This window comes from Vipera berus (assembly GCF_964194415.1).
Source record: "Vipera berus genome assembly, chromosome: 5".
In the NCBI taxonomy this organism is placed as follows: Eukaryota; Metazoa; Chordata; class Lepidosauria; order Squamata; family Viperidae; genus Vipera; species Vipera berus.
In genome coordinates, this window is record NC_138207.1 from 95,300,332 (window position 1) to 95,321,200 (window position 20,869).

The following is a 20,869-nucleotide window of genomic DNA, read 5'->3' on the forward strand; positions in this document are numbered from 1 at the left end:
TTGTCAAAAAGTTGTGGGGCGGAGGGAGATGACAAATGCATCGGGGTGGTGGTGGATTATTTTCCCAGGCCTTGCAGTTGTTACTTCAGCTTCTCTGCAAACTAGCAGCGGCTTCTGCTGACAATGCACACTTTCCATGTGCAAAAAACAGTGACAAAATGGATTCTCCAAGTAAGTTTCCACTTCCTCAAATTCTACCATCTAATATCCCCAGCAGAGAAAGAGGGAGTCAAGGCAAGCAAAATAAATCAAGGTAGTTTTTTAATGATTGGGACAGTACGTAGTTTCAGAAAATGTGGGGCATTATACTAGAAGGGCATTAATGATTTCCCCTAAATAATGATTTCTGGGCTATGGCTAATATATCTATTCTTTTCTCAAATACTGGTTTATTCATGAATATTAAAGTACAGTGAGATACTCAAATTCAAGTTCTAAGTTCAAGTTTTCACTATATACCCATGGGGATTCTCAATCCTCCAGGTCATGGTTGTCCCAAAGGTGGTTTTTTTTCTTCCCCAAAAGGCAACAGGACTTTCTTAATTTTTAACTTTAAGACATTCTGTTTCTTATCCATGTTCTGACCGAATGGTGGAAAATGGAAGGATTTATATTCCTTGCAGTCATCTGGTTGTTAGCACTCTTTCTGAGAGTCGTTGAGGCCACTTGGGGTTTTTTCTATACCCTCAAGGTCACCTGAATCAGAGTGTAAACGGGTGTGGAATTGCTGAAAGGACTGTGCTGTAAACAGGGGATAGATAAATAGTGTCATATCCCTGACCCTCAACAAAAGTGCATATAGTCAAGGCTATGGTCTTCCCAGTTGCAATGTATGGCTGTGAAAGTTGGACCATAAGAAAAGCTGAGCGCCAAAGAATTGAAGCCTTTGAACTATGGTGCTGGAGAAGACTCCTGCGAGTTCCTTGGACTGCAATGCGATCGAACCGGTCAGTCCTAGAGGAGATCAACCCTGACTGCTCTTTAGAAGGCCAGATCCTGAAGTTGAAACTCAAATACTTTGGCCACCTAATGAGAAGGAAGGACTTACTGGAGAAGAGCCTAATGCTGGGAAAGATTGAGGGCAATAGAAGAAGGGGACGACAGAGAATGAGGTGGCTGGATGGAGTCACTGAAGCAGTAGGTGTGAGCCTAAATGGACTCCAGAAGATGGTAGAGGACAGGAAGGCCTGGAGGAACATTGTCCATGGGGTCGCGATGGGTCGGACATGACTTCGCAACTAACAACAACAACAACATCCCTGATCCTCTATTGAGAGAGGGCTGTTCAGTCTTAGTATAGACAGCCTTAATGTAGACCCCTTTTTCAAACTAGCAGTCCTCTCTGTCCAGAATGTGGACTTTTTAAAAAAGTACTTTTGGGACTTCTGTTTCACCACTCCCCACCCCAATTTTCTAGTCCTATTTTCCAAGATAAACTCATCCTCAACTGCCCTCGCGGGATGGCACCATTTACCTGAAATGGTGTAGGGTTTCCTGTTTGAGCAGAGGGTTGGACTAGAAGGCCTCCAAGGTCCCTTCCAACTCTATTATTCTGTTACTGTAGCTTTACATTCAGCTCATTAGGATGAAAAAAATCTAGGTTAGCCAACTCACCAGCAGCTTACCTTTGAATATGTCCAAAGATTTGAAAGGAGAAGGAGACGGCAAGAAGAACATCCAAACATTAAATTCTTATTAGGGATGTAAAGGACTTTCACCATAGATCTTGCTGGGAGTAGATTGGAGTTTATTGCTTCTAATGGATCCACGGCAGGAGGAACATATGCAGAAGGCGGTAAAATGGATTGCAAGGGCACCAATCTATATGTCTCCAGTCCCAACACACTGCCTTGAGTGGATTGGATCAGCAAGAAGCAACATTGGATGACATTTCTGCTTTTTCCTTTAGCTCTCTCAATAAATGTAATTTATTCAGTTTAACATGGGTATCTATTCTAGAAAACTCTGGACAGTGTACCTGATCCAAAAAAAAGAGGGAAAAATAATTAAAACAGTTCAAACTCACTAAAACAGGCAGCCCAGACCAAAACAATTTGAAGGACCAGGGTTTGGCTTTCGAACTCTCATTAGTATTTCAAAATTCTGTCTAGACCGCAGGGTGGAAATCTTAACATGCCATACAAACCATCGCCCCAAATGACCCTCCCACCCCCAAGTTATATAATTTTTCTTGCACAAGAGCGGCATAATAGGGATGGACAAGGTCGTTCTTCAGAAGGACTTCTGCTGGAAAAGGGATGAGCGCCTAATGGACCTGCAGAGTTTTAAATGCCAACCTGGATCGTATCTTACTTCCCATTAGTTTCCTCAACCATGAAATTCATAATTCTTGGGGGTGGGGGAATTTTTTGGGAGTGCTTGGAGAAGGAGAATGCAAAAATGGATGAGACAACAAGTCTCCCATTTGGGAGAGAACTAAAAGGTTTTCCCAGAACCTTCTCAGAAAAATTAAAACTAAAATAAAGTAACCAGGATTCACTTGGGCACTCAGATTGAGTTCCAGGGAGCAGGATGAACATTAGGGGTGCATCTGGGTGCATGTGAAGGCAGTGTTTTTTCCTCAGGTCATAGCTGAGTGCAATGGAAGTTGAAACAGGCCTCAGGGTTGCACTCCCCCAAATTCTCTTAAACCCCGACATGTCTGTCATTTTGGTTCCTGTCATTACTAGAATCAAATTTTGCCAACCTTGCAAATTCTGGACTTCTTGGGCGGGAAAGTTTGCAATGCTGGAAGCACATCAAAAGCATCTTGAGGCCCATGTTTTGGCCACACCATCAAGCCCAAACAATGTGTCCGTTGCCAACATAGTCATTCAATCTTTACTCAATCAAAGCATTGCTCTATTTATTGGCCAGGTGTCCTACCCTAAGTGCATAGTGGGAGCATGCATCATTAAGCAACCTGCATTTTAGGAGTCATCTTCATACTGATTCAGGGACGTGGTGGCTCAGTGGGTTAGGATGCTGAGCTTGTCGATCAGAAGGTCGGCAGTTTGGTGCCGCGTAACAGAGTGAGCGCCTGTTACTCGTCCCAGCTTTGGCCAACCTAGCAGTTCGAAAGCACGTAAAAATGCAAGTAGAAAAATAGGGACCACTACGGTGGGAAAGTAACAGCATTCCGTGCGCCTTTGGCATCCAGTCATGCCGGCCACATGACCACGGAGACGTCCTCGGACAAGCGCTGGCTCTTTGGCTTTGAAACGGAGATGAGCACCGGCCCCTAGAGTCAGAAACAACTAGCACACATGTGTGGGGGAGCCTTTACCTTTACCTTACTCATACTGATTCAGGGGAGAAAAATTGTAGAATTCCTGGGTAAGTATTCTGTTTAATATTCCAAACCACCACAAAACTTAGGAAGAGGAGAAGGAGGAGGAGGAGGAGAGGAAAGAGGAGGGTAGGGAGAAGAAGTAATAGTAATAGTACAGAGGGAGATCTATTATGCATTGCTGCACAGCAAAAAAAAAAAAACCAACCCAAAGAGAAAAAAGAACTGCATATGAATCAATACACTGTAATTATCAAAAAGTAATTAAAGATAAAAAGTGCCCCAAATCTACAAGGCAGACGTTCTTTTTCAAGGCATGCTGTCTAGCCATCTTCAGGGACTTCATGTCTGTTGAACTTCCTTCCTAAACCAAACATCTCAGTTCTTCTCAAAAAGAGCGAGTGTGCATCATCTCATTTTCAGGAACTCCTGCCCCCAAATATTTAAGGGTGCAAGGGTCTTCCCCTTCAAAACGTCCTTTGCTTCCCAAACATGAAGATATATTACGGTATATGTAACTGGATTCCACACTCTTTTTTTTCTTAAGGGTTGAAAAGAAAGACCCTAACTGGGTCTTATACTTAAAAATGAGCCCCAACATTGTGCGAATGTTGCAAATCAATTTGGCAATCTGCTTTGTGATTTAATGAGTAACTGTGTTTAGGCCAAGGAGAAATTTGAGGTCAATTTCACATACAGTATATACAACAGTAGAGCTAGGCCCCAATGGGAACTTCTGGATTCACACATCATGGCTTAATGAATCTTGGTTTAATAAAACTAGGGTTGGCTAGGTTTCCATTTCACATGAAGCCATACCAGGGGTAGGCAACCTTGGCTCTTTTATGACTCGTGGACTTCAGGAATTCTGGGAGATGAAGTCCACGAGTCATAAAAGAGCCAAGGTTGCCTACCCCTGCCATATACCATGGTTTACAAAGTACAACAGTCATCTTGATACATTAAGCTGAAACTGAACAACTGACAGTATACTTGAGTGTGTCTCATGAACCAGCAAAGATCATAATCTTTGTTATTCTAAACATGGTTTTAAAAGCTTAGGGTCCAGAAAAATAGAAAACAAGGTAGCTGGATTTATAATATGTTGGCTGGTTTTAAAACACTCCTCTAAGATGTTGTAGAAAGAATAAAAGGGATGATTTTGATTGTTTGATTCCTTTCTGGAAACTGGTTGGGTGCTGGTAACTCTCCATGAGATCCTTGTCAAGCTGGCCTAATACAACACTCTCCCAAGATTAAATTTTAAAAATGGGATGAAACTATGTAAGATACATCTGCTGAGATTTAAATGAAGAAAAATGGCTTCAGCTTTTTAAAGAATGAAACTTGGATAGTTGTAAGTAAAGGGAAACTTACCTTTAGAGAGGGAACATGAGGTGACTTTATACACAATAATCTCTCCCTCCTACCAAGGCCCTTTTCAGAACATAGCAAGGAGGGTTGTTGACACTCAGTGACAATTCTATTCTAGGCTGGTGCAGCAGGATTTTTTTTATTATTATTATTTTTAATCCCATTTATATCCCGCCCTTCTCTGAAGACTCAGGGCAGCTTACAATCTAAGCACAAATCAACAAATCAAATGTGCTTAGCAATAGCCTTCATTCTATGTATATGCCTGCTTATTAGGGCTTTCACACACACACCCCCAAGCGGCATTATTACAAAGTCAGCTTAATTGCCCCCAACAATCTGGGTCCTCATTTTACCTACCTCGGAAGGATGGAAGGCTGAGTCAACCTTGAGCCTGGTGGGATGCGAACCTGCACTAATTGCAGGCAGCTGGTGTTACTTAAGGAGGCATTAGCCCACTGCTCCACCAAGGCTCTTTTTAAGATGGACTTTTAAACGTGTGAGAAAGGAGAATGCATGGATTGAGCATCTCTTTACCGTTGCTCATCTTGAGCTTGCAATAATGCAGAAACCTGGGCTTAGCACTGATGATGTTATGTAGTTGGGTCATGAAATGTCTGCAAGAGAGCACCAAGGACCCCTCATTTCAACCCTGAACTACAAATATTGTACTTTATTGATACGGAAACTTGCATCCAAATGCTGACCCAGGCATGTTACCTCCACTAGGGAGATTTGTACCTGTTGCCATCATGGCAATGATGCAGATTGATCTGCTTTACAGCTAATACTCCCCCTTACAGCATTTGGTTGCAACTGGGTTCAAGGAGCCAATGCTTATAACTGGATTCTGCATAATATGATTTCATTTCTAGCTAATTTTCACTCTATACCTGACATTCCCTGAACAAACACAGACATTTCTCCATTTTCAAAGTTCCTTCTGCTACTGGTAGCAACCTTGTAAGATGTTTTCTCCAGCCCCGAATGGCTCATTCTGACATATAAGCATTTAGAGATGCTTTGGAGATACCTAAATTATCTCTTCTGGGTATATTGTGACAGAAGAGGAGATCTAAAAATGTTACGAAATAGGACAGTGTGAAGGAGAAATTCTAAAACACAATGGGACTATTTGGAGATTACATGACAGCATGAAAAAGAGCATTGACCCTCAATGTTTTTCTTTAAGACACCACTAAATTATCCTGAAAAACGTTTGCAAGCCATTATATAAGCCAAGAGTTTATTATTATTTTTTTAAAAAAAATAATGTTTAAAAGGCCCAAATTCTGAAAGATTCTTGAATTTTAACTGACTTGGTAATCTTGTAGAACTTCATATGTATTTTACGAGTAGAGCCACGCTAGACTACGGTAAGCAAAAACCAGGAGGAGTTTGGTAGCATCTTTCCCAATTATATAAAAAAAAATTACTATAGGACAAGAGCTCACTTCAAGAGCTAAATTGATGTAAGTTTTAAATCTGGGCACTGTAACATTGTCCAAAGAACCCATTTCAGAAGAAAGTATTTGAATCTTTTTAAGAGAAGCCATTACGAGCTTCACTGTGCCTGAGTTTTGGAAGGCCAGCGATAAGATTCCAGGCACAAATGTTAGTTTGAGCCTTGCAATTTAATTTGAGGATATTCCTCAGGATGGAATGGCTCCTTTTTGACTTTCTGTGGAGTTGTATTCCCCAGATCTAACAGATTCACCATCTGGGACTTCCCTTGCTGGAAGAGCAAAGGGGGGGGGGCTCTGGCCAGCAGCTCCATCTGTGCCACGAGAGAGGCAGTGCTCTTTAGAGCAGGATGCAAACAGGACAGGCGCTTTCCTCCTTGTCACCTCTGATTAAGATTGCTGTAATCTGTTGTAGACAGGACTTCCCTTGAGGTCCACCTAGAAACCAGTCAGCATCCTGCATCCTTACTGGTCAGTTTCAATGCTGCCCTGTTACTGTGGCAGCAGCTTTGGTTGCCAGGTTATTTCTGAGTGCAGTTTGAAAGGCTGTTGCTACCTTGCAAACCCTTCATGACTCAGAGGCTGACTATCCAAGAGACCACCTTTTTCTAATCAAATCTGCCTATCTAATCAAATCTGCCTATCTAACTCAGATAGATAGGGGAATGTCTGCTTGGGATGCCCCAAGAAGGCATTACATGTTGTTTAGATCTTACACCATTGCATTATTGGTGTCCTACTGTATAACATACATCGTAAATTGCCTAAAAGAGAGCTTGCTTGGTGTAGTGATTAGGATGCTGGACTCAAGAGTAGAAAAAACCCAAATTCTAATCCTTCCTTTGGGAGAGACTTCCTCTCCAGCCCTAAGATGAAGGCAAGGGCAAACTATCCCTGAAAATCTTGACAAGCAGATGACATGGACCTGTCTTTGGAGTCTCCAGGGACTCACGTCTCACTCCAGAAACTCTCTAGAGTCCATTAGGACTGAGGCCATGCATGGGTTTCATAACACCAACAAAAAAGGATCTGAGAATGAGATGGATGCCACTGTAGGACTCTCAGTTTACTTCGCAGCCGAGGTCAAACTCTGCTGGTCTTTGAACTTTCATTTGCTACGAGATGAAGGACAGATGTGCCATCATGTCAAAGGATGTTTCACTCTTTAGAAGGTGGATGATATTTCAGATGTTATAAAATCCTGCCTCTTTTTATTGTTGGTGTTAAAGAAATAAATATAACAAGACTGGATCAGAGGTCTAATAATTATGGGCGTATAAGTCATTAATTCAGAGATTTGATTCAATTTTTGAACTATCTTTTCCACATAGTCAAAGCCCCCTTTTTTTTTACTTGTTCTGGACAGCTGAGTCAAAGTGACCTAATTTGGAAGTTTGAATTAAGCCACTGAATCAATCTGATCCAAATTTGAATCTGAGCTGAATCAGTGGGTTGAACTGAAATAGGCCATCCTCCGACTACAAATATTCAGAGGTTTAGGTTGGGTTCAAGGCAGAAGAGGACTGCAATACAGTAACAGAGAAAGCAAAACAAGTGGTTGTATTTGATAAAGAATCCAGCTTCATGTGAATTTAAAAATCAGGTGAACAACCATGGCAAAAAATATCTGAACATTTTGCCATGTCCATTCCTATATCTCAGCTGTCAATTCTTTTCTCAAAGATATACTATTACTTGATGCCTGCTTTTGCAACCAGGCAAAACAATGTGGGGTTCACCAGATGCTACAGAACTGCCACCAGTCCTTCTCAGTATGACTATTAGTAAGAAATGATGGGAGCTGCTGCAGTCCCAAAACATCTGGGGGGGCCTTCCTGTTGCCCAGATGTTGCAAGAGAAATAATACTTCAATCTGCACACACATCAATATTAGTTGAAAATACATCACCATATGATGCGCACAGTAATAAACCCTGTAGATATTTAGCACAGTCCTTCAGTGAAGTATTTTCTTAATATAGAATTGACACAAGTAAATGGCTGAGTTAGAAAACTCCCACTTCTTTCAACACTGAAGAGCATTTCGAGATTCTTCCTCCTCATAGCAGTCCAAGAAAAAAAAAAACCTACCAAAAGATAGTAGAACTCAACAGCTTTTAAAACCTAGCTTTCTCTCTCATGGAAGGCTGTAAAAAGCCACAGCCCAGAGATCAATCAATGGACAAGTGTCAGAAAGGGCTGTTGAGCTTCGGCAATGGACTTTGTCATTTCTTTAGACATTTGATACACAAAAGAGCTAAAGTAGGTCATTTTAGAGTATTCCAGCAATACATTTTCCTCAAGCTTGGAGTAACTTTGCCAAGGTTCACTGAAGCCTTCAGCAGATTTTTTTTTGAAATGCAATTATTATTTCCAAAACCATCTATGCAAAATAGTACTTACATTCAAGCGTGAAGAGAGACAGGAACACTTTGTGATAACAATAAAACTAACATTGATTAATGATTCAGCTACAAATACCACAATGGAAATTGATTCAGCTACCAATGTGCCAGTTTAACGTGAAAAGTTATTATTTCAAGGTCAGTCAAGAGATGTGACAAAGTACATGGCTTCAGAGCTCATGGAGTAAACTTCCACCTTTCCTTTCCTTCTTTCCTTCCCTTCCCTTCCCTTCCCTTCCCTTTCCTTTCCTTTCCTTTCCTTTCCTTTCCTTTCCTTTCCTTTCCTTTCCTTTCCTTTCCTTTCCTTTCCTTTCCTTTCCTTTCCTTTCCTTTCCTTTCCCTCTGTCTGTCTGTCTGTCTGTCTGTCTGTCTGTCTGTCTGTCTGTCTGTCTGTCTGTCTATCTATCTATCTATCTATCTATCTATCTATCTATCTATCTATCTATCTATCATCTATCTGTCTGTCTGTCTGTCTGTCTGTCTATCATCATCATCATCTATCTGTCTGTCTGTCTGTCTATCTATCTATCTATCTATCTATCTATCTATCTATCTATCTATCTATCTATCTGTTATCTATCTATCTATATCTATCTATCATCTATTATCATCTATCTATCACAAAAGGATTTTTTTCACATAGCATTGTCATCATGCAAAAAGAACAACAACAACAAACACGTAGCACACCCCACACTCTCATTTATTTTCAGAATACTTGATGATGAAGATCTCCAGAAAATGTTGGGCCTTTTGGCCCTGTGAACCGCCCTGAGTCCCTTTGGGAGAAGGGCGGTATAAAAATCTCAATAAAATCTAAAAATCTAAATCTACACAGAGAAGTGAAAAGAACATCTCAGCAGATGACAAAGGCTGCATTTATGGCCAAGAACTCTGTATGGATGTATTCATGAGGCTACCAGAGAAGAGCTTGACTTGAAGGAGATTGCAGCTTTTTATTCAGTTGCACCCAACCTAATAACAACCCTACAACCAAATGACCAGTGAAATATTGTCCCTTCTCTCTCCTGAGTTACCCATCCACCCAAGAAACCAGTGAGGTTCTGCTACTCTGCACTCTACCACTATTGTAGGTGCTATAGCATTACCCAAAGAAGAAACTTCTTTCCTGGGTAAATAACCTCCAGATACCATGAAATTTAGACTGTTGGCAGAGGAATCTGAAGACATTTGGTTACCTGAACTGGAGCTCATCAACAATTCATTTGCTACTAATTCTACCTGTTTATAATGTTGGATAAACAAGTGCTTTACCCACTAAGACAGCATCCTATTGATTATGATATAGGATTTTCCAATCACATGTCATCTGAACATTTTAAGGCACTGTATGACTACCAAGAATTGTTAAATTTATCTACATAAAGTCTTCCAAGCTCCTGTCTACAGAGAAACTATGCAAGATTTAAATTTGTGGTTCCAAAGAAGAGCTAACATTCATGATTGCCTTATGTCATTATTTAAAACAATTGCCCCAACATGAAGGAAGGTTTCATAGACACCGTTAAAATGATAACGGTCCTACTGTGAAGTAACTACAGAAACAGCCACTCTAGTCAAATAGAAGTCTTCTGGCAATCAGGTAGAAAAGTTATAAAGGAAGTCCTTCAGTAATTTTTCATTGTTCATAACTTTGATGGACATCTCTGACCACTTAAGAAAGAAAAAGCTTCTTGTCTGAAAATCCCTCCAGTTCTCAACATAGAAACCACCAAAGCCTGTCCACTTCTACTAGATAGATTGACATGAGAATGGGTAAGTGGCTCTAAGTCAAATAGAAAGATGGTGGATTTTGCATCTCATAAACATGAGTGGCTTTTAGAGATGCTATCCTCCAATCTAACTATAGACGAACCCTATGGGACAATGGGGTGCAGGATGATAGGAACTTTGCATTTTGAGGCATTTTGAGGCATATTGATGATTGTCTATTAATTGCTACAGTTCTTGTTTAATTGCAGTTGAATTTTTGTTGCATATGAATATATGTGATTCCCTCCTGAATCACATATTTGTCAAATGGGCTGACAAATGTAAAAAATATACAAATCCAAGCTTGTTTTCAAATTAAAAATGTGGCTGAGTAAATACAAACGTACTTTTTAGGTGGACAGTTATTTGAAGTCACAACTCCCAAAACATCTCAGGAAGATATTTACGCGAGCGAGATTCGAACCCACTTGACACAATGGTTAGATATGGGAGATTTCATGCTATACCCTATAATGAACATCTCTGCATTTGCGGAGCAGCAGAAGTAGAAGACCTGGCTCACATCCTATTTGACTGTTGCCTGTATAAGAGGGTGAGAGACAGGTATCTTGGTCTACATACCAAACGAATGACCCATTGGGATCCCCATATCAAAACAACTTGCCTTATGTCTGGCCAGAACTTGAAAATAACATTTAACGTAGCACAGTACCTAAACAAAATGGTCCAGTTGAGATCTGCATATGTGGGGATGATTGTGGTAGATTGCAAGGGTGACTCCGAAATATAATTTTATCATATTTTATTTATATCTTAAATTATTGTACATTATTACAATTTCATTTTAGATTGTATTTTATTACCATTTCATTTTAAATCGTATTTTATTCTAATTCCATTTTAAATTTTATTTTATCAAATTCCATTTTAAATTGCTTGCATCAAATTTTAGTAACAATTTGTGCTGGAAATTTGCACTTTGATATGGCCCAAGGGCTAATCAATAAAGCTGTTAGTTTAAAAATTAAAAATGTATAGAAGAAAACAGTGTGCTTAACTGGCACTGGATTTGCTGAGTGTCAGATCTCCTTAGCAGAGAAAATAAAGCTATGACATAATTAGTAGTAGTAGTTCATTGTTCTTCTTCTGGGTGCTAATGGTAAAGACATCCTCAACTTGGCTGCAAGTCTTGATGACTGTATCCACGCTGTTTTCTTGGTAATGACATGGAAGATATTTAATACTGCAGATTTGATTTCCCAAACTAGTTAAGAGTCATGGAAATTCACACAATCCCCATTGTGCTGGTCAGAGTAAATAGCTGTTTTAGGAATTAAGAACTGTCCCTTTGAGGGATAGCCTTTGGGGTAATGTAGTTTTAAGTTACTTGGTCATATCTGTGTTTCGGATTGGCCACTGGGAAGGACTTCTGATTGGCTACCTGGGATTACTGGCTATGTGCAGGCCAGTGGGACTTTTATGAATTCCAGCCACGGGAGCTGTTTGCTCCTTCAACATGGGAGATACTACCTCTTTTCACCTATGTGTTGGGTTCAAAGTATGAAATGTGCTTCAGAAGAATCTCTCCAGTAACTGTGAGTTAATGTTTAGGGAATGCCTGATGAATTAAAGTAATCTGCATGAAACCCTTTCCGTGGAGTTTATCTGCCTGTATCAAGCAATAGTAGCCTCCTTTGATTGAAACAGAACACCCATCACAATATTAACTAGGCCCAACTCTGCTTAGATCAGGTCAGGTAAGTGTCACCACTTGCTGAGTCCCAAAAATACCGTATGAAATGTTACCTGAATCTGCATTTCACTGACCAGAAGCTGGTGGACACAGATGAACGGAAAGAGTATATTCTCCTGCAAACATGCTGCTAAGATATTTTCCCATGGTGTTAATGAAATCAGAGGAGGTAGTAGAATTAAAATGAGCATGCTAAGAAGAAGAAAAAATGCATTGGATACAAAAAGCAAAGGAGAATTAATGGAGTAGGAACACAACAAACCCAGAATGTTAAAAAGGAGAGTTGAGGATATGAGACAGAGGGATTAGACAGGCATTCAAGGCTCAAAAGGCAGTTTAGAGAGATATGTGGGAAAAGTGAAGAAAAAAGGTGGCTGCTTTCCTGCCTGAGCCAAGATGAAGACTTGGACCTGTTGGGAAGCCGATGAACTGGGGACCAACTTGGAAGTAGAATCCCACACTGGCTTAAAGTCAGCAGGCTAGTTTAGCATAAATGGTCCACACAGCTGTGTATTCCCACCCTTCACTGCTACTTGCACACTGCCCTGCTGAAACAGATGTTGCAATGTGGAAACAGTGGTGCCCATGTGCATCATAGGGGCCAGGCTCTCTTTTGCACATCACACACCTAATGGTGTGTTGAACTCCTTCTCTGCCTCTTTGCCCAGTCTGGAGAAAGTGGAGTTGCAACAAAAGAAATAAATTTGGCCAAAGAGCTGGAAAAGTTCCCACCAGCACAAAAAAAACCCCAGGGCTCTTGCACCCAGGCTATCACCACCCAGGTAGCTGCCTTGACGTCTAAAGGCCCAGCCATAGATTGCTCTTTTTCAAAGCCAGGAAATCTAGGAAGCCAAAAGAGAAAAGAGATGCGAAACAAGGAATGGAAGAACAAAGGTCAGTTAGGAATAGCATCCAGTGCCAAGTGGGAGACTTATGCAGACATATGCACAATTTGTCACAGTGAGAAAATACGTCAGGTTTTCAAAATGTTCTATTTAAGCATCTGGCTCATTCAGTTAAAAGGTTATGGACCAAACATATGCACATATCAGGATAATATTTGTATTTTATACAAATACGGTTTTTCTGAAGGAGAGATGAATGGTTGCTAAGCAATTAAAGGGGGGGGGAACCCTAGATAAAACAAAGCACCAAATGAAAGGGAGAGATATTGAAAATTGCTTGTCAGAAGAAAAGCCGTGAGAGAATCTATTACAATCACAAAAAGAAAGTTTGGAAGGTGATGTCCGCATTGAAGTATTCCTACGAATATTATTTGTTGACAGGAAAGTGAGGTATAAATTAAAAAGCAATTAAAAATGCACGCCACTGAAGCGAATGGGCACCACAGAAGCATCCAATAAGGTTTTAAAGAACATCCTTGACTTATGACACAGTTGGGATGAGAATTTCTGTTACTAAGCAAAGTGGTTGTTAATTGAGTTGTGTCTGATTTTACAACCTTTGTTGCTACTCAGGATGTTGCAACCCCTGTGAATCCATGCCTGTGACCAAGTGTCTGAATTCTGATCACTTGACTTGGGGATGTTATGAGAGTCGTAAGTGTGAGGGTTGGTTATAAGCCCCTTTTTTTCAGTGTCATTGTAACTTCAAGCAGTCGCTAAACAAATTGTTGTAGGTTGAGGAGTACCTGTAATGTTGCCATGGCTTTGGAGTGGACATATGATCCCCCTGCTTCTGTGGCACAGCCAACCATGGATCGTGAAACAACTTCAATAAAGCAACTTAATGAAAAAAATATATAGAGAGAAAACAAAGTGGCTGAACTCCAGCAAGATCTGGTGAATAACATCTGGAAATATGTTGTTTAGAAGAGGGGTCCCCACCCCCGTCAACTTTTGTGAGTGGCAGACTTGTGGGCACTCAACATACGTGCATGACGGACCACCACTCACACAAATCGAGCTGCATTCATGCATGCTGGCCTGCTACTTGCACAAGGGCTGTGTGCATGCTTGCTGGCCAATCACTTGCTTGGCCCAGTTTCCCTCCCCCCGCTTCAGCTGGGTCACCAAGCTGCAAAGATTGGGAACCACTGGTTTAGAATTTCAGAACTTTCTGAAAATTCCAGACTAAATGTAACTTCTTTGCACAACCTCCAGTCAGTGATGTTCCAAGATGTTTCTGTTGGCATTAAAAAGGGAATTCCTTGGTCCATGGAATTCCAAGGAACAAAATGGGACAATGTTTCCACAGTCAGCAATACTCTTAGTCCTTATTTGTGATATGCACAGTCTATTCAAGAAGGATTTAGCTAGATGTGGTGGGATCTAAGATGCTGGCTTGATGTTGGAGACGACCAGGCTGAGCCCAAAGGAGAGGTCAAACAGGTCATAAATCATGAGTCCCTGCGTGCTCACGAAAAATCTAAATCCAGCCTACTTTGAATGTCTTTCTTATCTCCTGCTCATTTCCCTTGACAATTAGTAACTCAGATTCTTGTAGAGAACTTAAGCTTGCAAAAAAATCTTTATATACGCATTTGAACTGCCTGAATCTCCTGATTTCCTCAACAGAGTTAAGATCCACACTTCCATGGGTGCTACATGAGAAAAATATTCTCATGCACACATCATCATATAAAATCCAGCTGATCATTCTAGGAGACTTTGTTCAACCCTGTTTTATATACATACTGTATGTTCACGAAGCTGTGTTGCGCAAGTAGTATGATAACCATGCCTGGAGGTGCCTAGAGATGAAATTATTATGAATTTAAAGAAAAGAAGACCCAAACAGATATTTATGATCAGAAGCAAAAACAGGATTCTATAACAATATTTCTGCACATTCAGGATAAGGCTAAGTTGGGTATCCTCTCAATGATCTTTTAAATATAAGTGGCTGATGCTCCTTTGCTAAATGTTTGCATTTCATTTTCAGTAGGGGAAAATTATTTTGCAATTCATATTTCCCAACATAAAAATGATATATTGTCCCTCTGACTGTGAAGTGAACTTATAAAGAAGATCCAGATACTTGTAGTCAGGAATGAGCACTCAGAGATGTGGGTGTATCTCACACACAAAAAAATATTGAAATGTTTAGATTGCAAAAAGAACCAAATAAATGGGAATAGTTCTAAGCTGTCAAGACATTTCCAATTTCCGTGCAGCTAGAAAGACGGATGCAAATAAACAACAGAAGATACGACAAGTGCAGGCCACAGATATCTGTGAATTAGAAGGAGTCGAATGGAATAAAAACATTTTAGACTAAATTCAGCAAAATAAGCAGGAGCGGGACTGCAGCTGATTCTAACAAGAACAGCATTAAGGAGGAAGAAGTAAGGCAGATGGAACAGTTGAGTTTCTACTTCTCTTTCACTTTCCTAGAGTCTTGCTTTTAAAAAAAAACACAATGCAGTTTTTGCGAGCAAAAAAACTCCATGTGAAATTACTTTCCATAAACAATATGGTTGTGAGCTTGGATTGAGAATACTGCTCTATTTCTAATGGAAGTCGTAACTGGCATCTCCCTAAAGCAGCAAGGAATGGCACATAGATTTTTCAGAAGTCGTCCTAGCATCTCTTGATCACCAGGACCAGCAGCTTTCCACTTAAAGTGACAAAAGTTCTAGAATGAACCATACCACAGAACTGTAGAATATTTATAAATGAAATATTGATTGTTCACCCTATTTGCAGATAAAAACAATCCTATTTCTAGATGATGCTCACGTTTTCCTGTGTATCCATGTCAATAAGTAAGATTGCATTCCCTGGTTAAATTTATCTTGAACAATTTTTTTTTAAAAAAAGTTAATTTGAAAACCTGCATGTTCTCTTGCATGAAAGATCCTTGAAAATAAAATCAAATAAAGACTGTGTTGGTGAATTCTGAAAGCCTGCTATTAGTTGAGGCTTGCATAGATTTACTGGCTGAAAAAAATGTGAAATTAAAGCTTTTGTCAGTTTGAGAGGAGATGAACACCCAGGGGATTTTTCAGGAATATAGATTTTACCAATCAAACTCACATCCTCCTTCAAAAGGCTGTTGTGAAACAACCATTCATTTCAATCACGTTTTCACAGAGACCAGAACCTCAGAAATACTCTTTGTACCAGAGCATGCTGGACAAACGACACCCCTGTTTATGTTGTATTAAGGACTGTGGAGGGATGCGGTGGCTCAGTGGGTTAGGATGCTGAGCTTGTCGATCAGATGGTCGGCAGTTTGGTGGGTCGAATCCCGATTGCCGCATAACAGAGTGAGCGCCTGTTACTCATCCCAGCTTCTGCCAACCTAGCAGTTCGAAAGCACGTAAAAATGCAAGTAGAAGAATAGGGACCACTCCGGTGGGGAGGTAACAGCGTTCCGTGTGCCTTTGGCGTCTAGTCATGCCGGCCACATGACCACGGAGACGTCCTCGGACAAGCGCTGGCTCTTCGGCTTTGAAACGGAGATGAGCACCGGCCCCTAGAGTCGGAAACGACTAGCATGCATGTGCGGAGGAATCTTTACCTTTACCTTTAAGGACTGTGGGCAAATGAAGATATGTCTTCCTGCCAAAGAGTGTATTTGTTGCACTTCTGCACTTGCCCCATAGAGGCATTTGTGATTCCTAAATGACACTTGTTGGACACTGAATATGTTTCAAGGACTGCAAATGGTCCATGCAAAGCGCATAAAAATGCATGTTCTTTTCTTCTTTCCACTTTCACTGAAAAACCCTGAAGGAATGACCAAGAGCTTGATGTGGGAAAAGGCCTTGGAGCATTACAGGCAGAGCATCTTAGTTCTTCCAAGCGTTAGCTGGACATCTAAGGCCTATCAGAGAGAAAGCATGTCATATTCCTCCTGGTATCCATCTGCTACCTTTTTGTCCTTTCTTTTCATCCAAGAGAGGACACACCAATAAGGCTGTGACCAGGTGACTGTGCTTGATAAATTAGACTCTGTGCCAATTAGCAGCCTACTCCAAAGAACTTCATATACTTCACACCACTTTGATTGAGATGAAGAAAGTTGCACAATGTGTCTTCAACATGTACCATCTCAAATTAAACTTGACTACAACAACTGTGAAAAAAACCATGTCTCTCTCTCTCTCTCTCATCCACACTCACATTAAGTTGGCATTTGAGGGAAACAGAACGATCAGATCAAATTTAGGAAAAAGATATTGCACGATCAATATTCTCATAATGGAAATGAAGTGTGACTGCCATCTCACTGCCCCCTCTGATCTAGAACGCTTCCTTCAGCTAAGATTTTAAAGTAATTGCAGTGGCAATCTGAAATACTTTGTAATTTTAATTTAATTTAATTTAATAATATTTATATACCGCCCTTCTCCCTGAGGACTCAGGGCGGTTCACAGGGCAGAATAAAATACTAAATACAAACATTAAAAAGAGATTAAATGATTGCCCAAGTTAAAACAATTGGAATACAATTCTAAAACCCCAAGATAAAATTAAGACACCAAAAATAAAAAACCCCACCAATCCCCATCAGGCTAGGCCGGCTTGTACAAACAGAAACGTCTTGAGATTGCGACGAAAGGAGCGAAGATCGGGCGCCATCCGGAGCTCTACCGGTAACTGATTCCACAGCTCCGGAGCGCCCACAGAGAAGGATCTCCCCCTGGGGGCCACCAATCGACATTCTCTGATCGGTGGCACCCTGAGGAGGCCCTCTCTGTGGGAACGCACAGGGCGCAGGGAGCTTGATGCCGGCAGCAGATGTTCCCTAAGGTACTCCGGCCCCATGCCATGGAGGGCTTTGAACACCGTTACCAGTACCTTGAATCTCACCCGGAAGACAACTGGCAACCAATGCAGCTCACGGAGCAGAGGTGTAACGTGGGAGTATCGGGAGACTCCCAACACAACTCTCGCGGCTGCATTCTGTACCAGTTGGAGCTTCCGGGTGGTCCTCAAGGGCAGCCCCATGTAGAGAGCATTGCAGTAGTCCAGACAAGAGGACACGAGCGCATGAGTGACCGTGCACAAATCATCCCGGCTAAGATAGGGCCGCAACTGGCGCACCAGGCGAACCTGGGCGAAGGCCCCCCTAGTCACAGCTCCTATATGGTCTTCCAAGGTGAGCCGTGAATCTAGGAGGACTCCCAAGTTGCGAGCCCTATCTACGGGGGGTAATAGTTCACCCCCCATAGCCAGAGGTGGAATGTCCGAATAAACCCGGGATGAAGGTATGCAAAGCCACTCAGTCTTGTCGGGGTTGAGTTGAAGTCTGTTCCTCCCCATCCAGACCCGAACCGCCTCCAGGCAATGGGACATCACGTTGAGGGCATCACTGGGGTGGTTTGGGGTCGAAAGGAAAAGTTGGGTATCATCAGCGTACTGATGATACCCAACTCCAAAGCCACGAATGATCTCACCCAGCGGTTTCATGTAGATGTTGAACAGGAGAGGCGAGAGGACCGACCCCTGAGGAACTCCACAAATGAGAGACCTCGCGGTCGACCTCTGCCCTCCTGCCAACACCGACTGCGAACGTCCCTGGAGATAGGAGGAGAACCACTGTAAGACTGTGCCTCCCACTCCCAGCCCCCTGAGACGCCGCAGCAAGATACCATGGTCGATGGTATCGAAAGCCGCCGAGAGGTCTAATAGGACTAGAACAGAGGAATATCCCCTGTCCCGAGCCCTCCAGAGATCATTCACCAGCGCGACCAATGCCGTCTCCGTGCTGTGCCCGGGCCTGAAACCCGATTGGTACGGGTTTTCTTATCCCATTATATCCACCCTGTAATAGTGGACTGTTGTGCAGAATCTTAAAAGGCTGTTTAAGCCCAGAGGCTGCATAAATGCCCAGCCTTAGAATGGTTAAGTATGTGATGCTCCCTCTAAAAGTGTTGGCTGTGGCCAACCTTCTTTGTTGCCTGACTTCATCTGCAGAGCTGAAAATCCAGGATTTATTTCAAGCATACTTTTCAAAATAGGCTAAGTATTTAGAGATGAGACTTTTCTCATTAAGTTTCCCCATGTCCAGAAAAGATCACCAAAGCCATTAAACAAGAAGGGAGAAGGAAAGCAGATTAGCCAAAAATAAAAATAAAAATAAACCACACTCTGGAAGATAATCCTCTAAAATACTAAATTCTGGACACAGGTTGGGTTTTGTGTGCACTAATACATAAATATAAGAGAACTATTAAGTGCCACAATCACTGCAAGCCGTGGGCACAGAGGCATCAGTAATACAGAACTGATTACTGGAGAGCCTTGTCGGCTTGCTTGTTTGAGACCCTTGCACACGTGAAAACTAAACTTCATTTGTTAGGCATGGTTAACTTTCTGGTTCATTAATAAGGGATGACTGAGCTGCCCATCCCTCGGATGGGAAGACCCTCCTTGCAAAAGCCGCTCAGCTGCCCAGGACGGGAACATCTGGAACTGGGCGGGTATAGAACAAAGGGCTGAGCAGCGGACCGAAGCGCCACATCTGGCGGGTCTTCACTCCGTGGAGGCCGGTGGACCCGAGCCCTGTCCAGGGTGCTGAAGCCTCCCAGCCGCCCGCTTCTCATTTTCCCCTCTCGGCGTCTCCGCTCCCCGCCTGCTTCGGTCGGTCACCACCCAGTTCGGATGGGCCGGGTGCTCACCGGATCCGCAACAGGTTCGGGGCTAGAAAACAGCCGCCTTTCCCTTCGCCTTCTCTTCCCGGAAATCACCTCCTCCCAAGCTCACGTCTACCCCCCCCCCCACCACCACCACCCATTCAAGGCACCGCAAAGGGGCTGATCCGCGATGGGTCCACGGTGGGGGTTTGGGCTTCACCCCAAGGGAGCATCGTCAGGAGCTCCCCGGCCGGGCCCAGCTCTGCCCCGGAGGCCTGCGCGCAACCGGGGCTCTCGTACCGGGTCCAAAAGGGTCCGCGCGAACGAGCAGCCGCTGCCCCTCCTTGGTAGCCCCGGGAAGCCGCCGCAGCCAAGCCGGGCTCCGCGAGGGAGAGGCAACCTGGCCGCGCCGGTCTCTCCTTCCTCTCCAAGCAGACAGACGCTCCCTCGCCGGAGGAGCCCGCCCCTCCCTCTAAAAAAAATCCTTTTGTTAGCAGCAAATTGCAAGGACGGGCAGCGCTGGGAAGGGGGCGGCGATGGTCCATAGCCGGCGGTTCAGGCGGCCTGGGAGCGGGCGGGGGGGCGGGCGAGCGTGGGGAGGGGTCCTTGGCATCGGCCCTCAGCCCAAGGCCCGAGAGAAGCGCCAACTCACCGTCCCGGTCGCAGAGCTGAATTGCCTCCAGGCTGAGGTTCTTGAGGACATCCTCGCAGGGGCTGGCCGGGCTGCTCCGGGGATGGTCCAGGCGAGGCACCTCCATCCTCCCGACTCGTCGCCTTCCTGGGCTGGGCTGGGCTGGGCTGGGTTGGCCACGGGCGCGGGTCTCGCCCGCTCCCTCGGAGCTGCGGAGGGGCAGCGGGGGCCAGGTGGGTGGGAGAGGGCGCCCTCTGCGGCAGCCTCGCAGCGCTCCTGCCTCTGGCCCGACTGGCTGGGAACTGCGCGGTGCAGCAGAGAGGCGCGCTCGCTCCCACCCGCCGTCCCTCCCCGGGGCTGGCTGGCAGCGGGCGGGGATTAGAGGACGGGAGGAGCGACGGACTGGCAAGCCCTGCGCTGGCGCGGGAAGGGAGGAGCAGGAGAAAGAGGGGGAGGGGAGGGGAGGGCACCGAGGCTGCTCACCTCGCTCCGCGGGAAGAAGCTCGCCGTTCGCAGCGTCGAGATGCGGAGCGCCTGTCCACCCCCCTCCACCCTCCCCTCCGCCCCCGTTTACCGGGAGTGCAAGGCCGTCTTGAGCTCTTGAAGCCCCCCTCCTCCTCTCGGCCCCCTCCCCCGTTGCTTACGTAAGGCTTGACCCACGGCCGCGGGAGCGC

The 20,869-nt window shown here is 43.6% G+C and overlaps 1 protein-coding gene across 1 annotated transcript in view; it reads right to left on the bottom strand.

Moving 5' to 3' along the window:
- The window catches only part of PHYHIPL (phytanoyl-CoA 2-hydroxylase interacting protein like), a gene marked incomplete at both ends in the record, with an annotated part of 46,507 nt that extends 26,185 nt beyond the window's left edge, over positions 1-20,322 (bottom strand). The window contains one exon of the mRNA XM_081328729.1: positions 20,217-20,322. Within this exon, the coding sequence (XP_081184855.1) occupies positions 20,217-20,322 (106 nt within the window). The remainder of the gene's footprint in view (positions 1-20,216) is intronic.
- Between the last annotated feature and the right edge of the window lie 547 nt (positions 20,323-20,869).